General features: G+C 35.2%; 1 protein-coding gene across 1 annotated transcript; it reads right to left on the reverse strand.

Annotated features, from left to right (window-relative positions):
• Positions 1-687: 687 nt before the first annotated feature.
• LOC132628491 (uncharacterized) lies at positions 688-2,680 on the reverse strand. Its single transcript, XM_060344268.1, has 2 exons — positions 2,669-2,680; positions 688-2,010 (listed from the first exon to the last, which is right to left on the reverse strand). The coding sequence occupies exons 1-2, from the start codon at positions 2,678-2,680 to the stop codon at positions 688-690; spliced, it is 1,335 nt and encodes a 444-aa protein (XP_060200251.1).
• Between the last annotated feature and the right edge of the window lie 4,450 nt (positions 2,681-7,130).

The following is a 7,130-nucleotide window of genomic DNA, read 5'->3' on the forward strand; positions in this document are numbered from 1 at the left end:
GGATATAATTTAGCCATTTTCATTATTTTCCTGATGTCAAAACTTGAAAATGAGTCAATTGGATTCAAACAAGAAATTCCATGAAGCAAATCAGTCGTCGCTTCGCCAAAACGATCTTTAAGTTCTTGAATTTGTCAATCAATAATATTGCAAAATACCTCAACGCGATAATGATGTGAGACTTTATTGTCACCAAGTCTCTTTTGTGATTTAAAGAGCTAACATATGGCTCCTAAAAGTTAGGTACCAAATGTCATGCTTGATACAAAATAAAGACACCCTAGCAATAAGAGAATCCCATTCTTCATCCCTATACGCTTGCAACCTTATTTTTGCTACTTCAACAAGTAGCATGGCATTTGCCAAATCTTGCTCCTTTTTTTGTAAGCATTTATTAAGCTCATTTGTGATTGCTAAAACATCACTCATCAAATGCAACATGAACACAACCTCATATGTTCGACAAGCTTCAAGATATCCCATTGCCTTGGCTCTTTCATCCAATAATCGTGCATCAAGAACAAGTGGTTCAAGAACATTAAGAATAGAGCCAAACATAAGAATAAAATTGTTGAAATATTTAAAATGAGATCCCCAACGCGTATCACAAGCTCTTGAAAGACCGAGTTCTTGATTCAAGCCCCTACCGGTTGTAAGCTCACCCAAATCTAATGCCTCTTGAATTCTTTATTTTTGAGAATCTTGAAATTCATCCATACGCTTAAAAGAAGATCCCAATACATTCAAAATATTGGAAACTAATACTACAAGTTTTCCCACTTGAATACATTTTTTCGAGACCGCAACAAGAGTTAGTTGAAGTTGATGAGCAAAACAATGAATGGAATGGGCCGATCTACTTTCTTGCCTAATCAACATTTTAAGGCCATTGATCTCACCTTGCATATTTCTTGCCCCATCATAACATTTTCCACGCACATATGATAGACTTAAGGAATGTTGAGCAAGTAAATTAGCAATTGCCCTCTTTAGAGATAAAGCACTAGTATCTTGAACATGAACAATGTCAAGAAGCCGCTCCATCACAAATCCATTTCTATCAATATATCTTAAGACAATAGCCATTTGCTCCTTGCGTGACACATCAAAAGACTCATCAGCTAGTAAAGAAAAGTAGTCACCATTTAATTCCTCAAGAATAGCTTTAATTGTTTCTATCTTACGAGCACTCACAATATCTTTCTGAATTATTGGCGAAGTCATTTGATCATTTTGAGGAGCATGTTCCAGTACATAATCATGAATATTATCACACTTTTTCGCATACCATGAGAAAATTTGAAGAAAATTACCCCTACTGAGTGATGATTTAGATTCATCATGACCTCGAAATTCCAATCCTTGAGTTATAAGAAGTCTTACTACATCAACTGAAGCACTTAACCGGACCCAATATGCATGCTTAAATTGACTAAATTGCATCTCAAGTGCAAAATGAATAGACTGTTGTACCCGCAATAAATCTTGACATTTCTTTTTTGACTGGCTATGTGGGCTGTTCGGTAGACCAATATGTTTTCCAAGATTCTTCTTTTTCTGCCAACTCTTAAACCCAATAGTTGAAAATACTTCACCCCCACCTTGATTAGTGTTGTAGCCTTTAAATAGATAACAATACAAACAATAGGCTGCATCTTTACTAACACTATACTCCAACCAATCATGATATACATCATCAAACCATTCAGAATTAAAACGACGCATTGATCCAGAAATATTCGTTTGAGAATACTCATGCTGAAGCAACCGAGGTTGACAAGGACCATTAATAAGGTATGATCTTCTAATAACATCACGATGGTTTGGATGATAGTCCAAGATTGGGGTTCTTTCACCCGGATCATAATTTAAAGTACTCAAATCAAATTCTTGAGAAGAAGGTAATGGTACTTCTGAATGGTGGGCATTTGCTTCCTGGTTAGGTTGACTAGAAGAAGCTACACTGGATTTCGGTACTTTGGTAAAATACTTCTTTACTGAATGCTGAGACTGAATAGTAAAAAGTAAGAATTTTGTTAGAACTTAAAAAAAATAAACAATTCTGTAGACAAGTTTTGTTTCTTGACTTACCAAGTTACTATATTTTAAAGTGTTGTAAACATTTATACTTCTGTATATAACAAGCTATAAAAACCAACCTAGAGAAGAACATGGTTGGATAAACGATGTAAATAAAGTGTACAATTAGTTGTAACAGATTGATTGAATCTTTATTTAATAATCCTATCGAGTTAATATATTAGTACTATTTATCTCCTCATATATGAATGTATATTTGGGAAACTAGAATTATTGATAACAGTTACCAGTTTCAAGAAAAAAAACTACAATTATTGATAAAGGTAAGGAACTACAATATTAAATGCAAGAAGGTCGTTCTTCACACCAAAACATACATACATTCATTCATGTACAAAATGATCAAAGATGGAAAAATGGATAATCATACTCGGCACTGTAGCTCTAGCTTCTATTAGTACTATTTCCCATATATATATTCGTAAACAAAGAAGCAACAACTAAAACTGCTAATCTGCTTCTTCAAGGGACTGCATTAAGCTCCAATCATCGATTGGGGTGGGTAAGCAAATATATAGAATTTTAGAAAAGAAAAAAAATAGAAAAAAGAAGGGAACTAAGAACTTACCGAGGAAGCCATTAACGGAGACCGGAGAGATGGCCGACGGCCAGCAATGGCGAAATTAATGGACAGAACTAAATAGAAAAAAAAAAGAATGGCGAGGACTGAGGACAGTGGAGGAAGAGAGAGAAAGAAAACGTAGTGGGTTTTTTTTTTTTAGTATTTGACTTTGAGCTTAGGGATTTGAGTCCAATTGGATCTGCCCCCTTACTACTAAACTACATCGTTTGGTTTAGTGGACGCCTGAAATAAAATGCTGAAACAAATGTTGACAGCCAGGTTCGAACCAGCGCGTCTTGTGCGAATCTGAACCCCCTGCACCACTGAGTTGCGCCTTTCGTTTGTGTTGAGGGGGTTCAGTATTAAATATATACACATAAAATAAAAATTTGACTCTATATAAACAGCGTAATTTTTCGACTGAGGGGGTTCAGATAAACACCCTGGACTATACCTAGATCCACCCCTGGATCATGCACATTAAAAAATACTCTCTCCGTCCCAAGTTATGTGGCACACTTTTCTTTTTAGTCTGTCCAAAAAGAATGTCAACTTTTATAATTAGAACAATCTTTAAAATTTCTCTTTTACCCTTTAATAAAATGATTTACAGTCAATAAATATCTGAGGTTTTTCTTAAAATAACTACAAATTTCAAAAACCTCGTTTGTTTCTTCACCTTTATGTATAGTCAAACGGTACCATATAAATTCGAACAAAGGGAGTAACATATGTCGTACAGTCTCCTCCACAGCTCTTTCAATATACAGTCAGACAACACTACTTCATAACTATCAAAGACAAAAGAGAAGACTCAGAAAATTAGAGATACTGATAACTTTTCAATTTCTATATTTTCTCAATACGTGTGTTCAATTCTGTTTCTTTGGCGTCCAATTACGTTGCTGATGTGATCTCTCTAAGTTATGGGTGAGTTTTTGTGTGTTGTATACACACAAATGTACACACCTTTTAAGTTTATATATGTCAAAAAAAATTAAGATCAGGTTAATAGAAACACTGAATAGTTTAGGTGTGTAAGTTGCAAACAGTATTAAAACGTTTAAGCAAATTTTTAATCTGAAGAAAATACCACGTGTCTAACACATGTATGACACGTTAATTGCACACATTACATAAATATTATCAAACTAAAATTGTAACAAAGGAAATCACTAAACATTCACAACATAGCTTAAACTATCGATTTGCAAGAAGATCATTTGTCTCCATCAAGAAAATCATTTTGGACTAAAAAAAAATGATCTGTAATCTATATAAACTCCCCTAACCCGAAATCCAACCCGAATTGTATTTTGCACAGAGTGGACAAAAATTGCAGAATTACGCAAAATAAAACTTAGCAAATCATGCACATTAAAAAATAACACATGTCCCACACTCTCCACCACCACTTTCAATTACGTTATTGATGCGATCTCTCTCTATGATGGGTGAGCTTTTATGTGCTTTAGACACACAAACGTACTCACCTTTTAAGCTTAGAAAAATTAAATATTAATGTGGGTAGTAAAAATATTGAATAGTTTAGATGTGAAAGTTGCAAACATTTGGATGTTTCGGCAAATTTTTGTTCCGAAGAAAATACCACGTGGCTAACACATATATAGCACATGAATTGCACGTAGGTGTGGCAAACGGGAAAAGCGAATCGAATTTGAATGGTTGAAAGCGGATTAAACAAACAAATAAAAAATCTGATCCGCCTAATTAACAAGGATAAAAATAATTTTACCGACGAATAATATGAATATCCATATTATCCATGGTTTCCGGAATACAGTTAAGAAAATAAGCTAAAAGCCAAGATAATCTTAGACTCACATAAATCAAGAACTCATGAAAAATAACAAGCAGACAACGGGTACTGATAATATGAATTTCCACATTATCCATCTGGATATTCATTTTTTAGTGGATAATATCCATAGTCGATCCATTTTTAAAAGAGAATTGCGCCCATAATTACGAAACAGAGTGAGGGTTTGTGTATTTACGAAACCTAGCTTTCAAAATGTAAGCAAAATACACTGTATCCGCGCATATACAATATCTCTGTCTAATTAAAATCGCGTGGATACAAGATCAACATACATACGCTAACATACGATAATTACTGTCTTACTGAAAATCGCACAGATACAAGATCAACTTACAAATCCGAAACTCCACTCTGTCACCCAGTTTCAAATTTTCATACACTGTGGATGTCATAAATCCATCCATGAATTTCATATAGTTCAAAAGATGAAGTGCTCAAAATACTCAAAAACATATAGACCTAAAGCAGTAGAATCTACACATATAAGTTTAAAAATGTGTTTGTTTGTATAGAAGCACATAGAAACTCATGTCACGGATAGATTACTTCAAAAACGTAACTGGTAGCCCAAAATATAAAAAGAAGCTAAGAAGTGACCTTGAAAAGAAACTCAAAAGCTCTAGGACAAACCAGTAACTCTGATTTTCTAAATCTTCTCAATATAGCTTCAGAGTTATGATATATGAAGTATCTAAGGATAGTTAACTGCAGGAGCCTCAAAAAATTTGTAATTCGGAGTCAAGGGTCCAAGTTCTTTTTTAAAGTAGGTGAAAGAGCCCTGATTAGTATGAATGCTAATTAATTGCTCAGAAGTTATCTGATTTTTAAAATCAGCCCCAAAAAATTTTAAAAAGATACATTTTGGTCCAACATAATAAAAAATAAAATAAAAGAAATTGTTTTAGAAAAGTGTGCTAAAGTCTTCCGTCCTCCAAAATCTTTATTAATACGAAAACACTTGCATCTTAGACCTTACTGAGATCTTGTCAGGGAAAGAACCACCAAACTTGGAGTCTGTCTAGATTGTCTTATTTTAGGTGTTTTTAAGCCACCTAAAATCAGAGCTTTGTATGTACTATTTGTGTAATAAAAAAGTGTTTTTAAGCACTTATTTTTAAGTCAAAACAACAATAAGAAGTCAAAAGTCATAAGTCATAAGTTAGGATGGATTCCTAACTTACGGTTTATGCTTAGAAGCCATAAGTTATAAGTCCAGCCAAACAGGCTCTTAGACCTCCGTGTGGTCAATCCATAACTGTCACGACCCAGCCCCGTGGGCCGCGACTGGTGCCCTATTTGGACACCCAAACAGACTTACGTACCAGATCGACATATCCAAAATTCATTCAAACTTAACATACATCATTTTAAGCAAGTACTGAAAGCAAATATCATCTTAAGCGGTCGCCCGTGCAGAAACATCATATCCAAATCCAATAGATTGGCGGAATACACATCGCCAGATATATACACATATACAGACAAATGGGCCGTTTTGGCCATAATAGTAAACGGGGCCGCATTAAGACGCGGATCATAATCACAACGAACAAACATGACCCATGACCCACATATATGACTACAGGCCTCTACAAAACATATGACGGGACAGGGCCCCGCCGTACCCAAATAGTCATATATACAGAATGTGTATAACAGAAGATATGTATCAAAAATATGAGCTCCGAATCAAAAGGAGCAATCCAAGTGGCAGAATATGTATCCTATACTGGAGGATCACCAAAATGAACGTCCATACCTGCGGGCATGAAACGCAGCCCCCGAAGAAAGGGGGTCAGTACGAAATATGTACTGAGTATGTAAAGTATGAAATACTGAAGTCAGAATCATAACCGAAGTGAGGAGTGCAGAATATGGATACCGAAAGAATATGTCAAAATCTGTGCAGAAGACATATATATATATCATGCAAATAAAAATCGTGCATAAGGCTCAGGAACGTGGTCGTCACTCCGTCGCTGGCGCCACAACACATCATACTCCAGAAAGTTTCAGATCTCCATACAAACCCCGAACATATCGTATCATCATAACGTATCACAACGCCAGAACATGTCATATATCATATCACATCATAACGCCGTATATAAGCGGTACCAGTCCCTATAGCGAGGCCTCGGGAACCGTAACACATCATACTACCGAATGTTACATAGTGCGCACGATCACAAAACCGGCCTGGGATCCGGCGAACGATATCATAGTAGTAGGCACGAGCGGAGTAGTGCGGAAACCATATGCATACATATATTTAAATAAATTCCAAGACTCGGCGGATAAATACATATACATACTGATATTAGAAGGCTCAAGGTAGGCATCGAGTCCATCAGAAATTAGTATACAAAAGTTACGGACTTCCAAATTACAAAACTTTCGAAAAACACATCATAGGTCATTTTCTGAAAATTTAGTATCATTCATATTGAGGAACTTTCAAATAACATTATAGGGTTCTTAAAACGGAGTCTTAGAATCATATGCACATATTCGAAATATACATATCCAAATTTAAGCCATATCAAATATTTTTCAAACCACATCCGGAAACGTATCGACTAATACTTCAAACATCATAGGCATGTGACAAGTCGTATGGAATAG

Source organism: Lycium barbarum, chromosome 2 (assembly GCF_019175385.1).
Source record: "Lycium barbarum isolate Lr01 chromosome 2, ASM1917538v2, whole genome shotgun sequence".
In the NCBI taxonomy this organism is placed as follows: Eukaryota; Viridiplantae; Streptophyta; class Magnoliopsida; order Solanales; family Solanaceae; genus Lycium; species Lycium barbarum.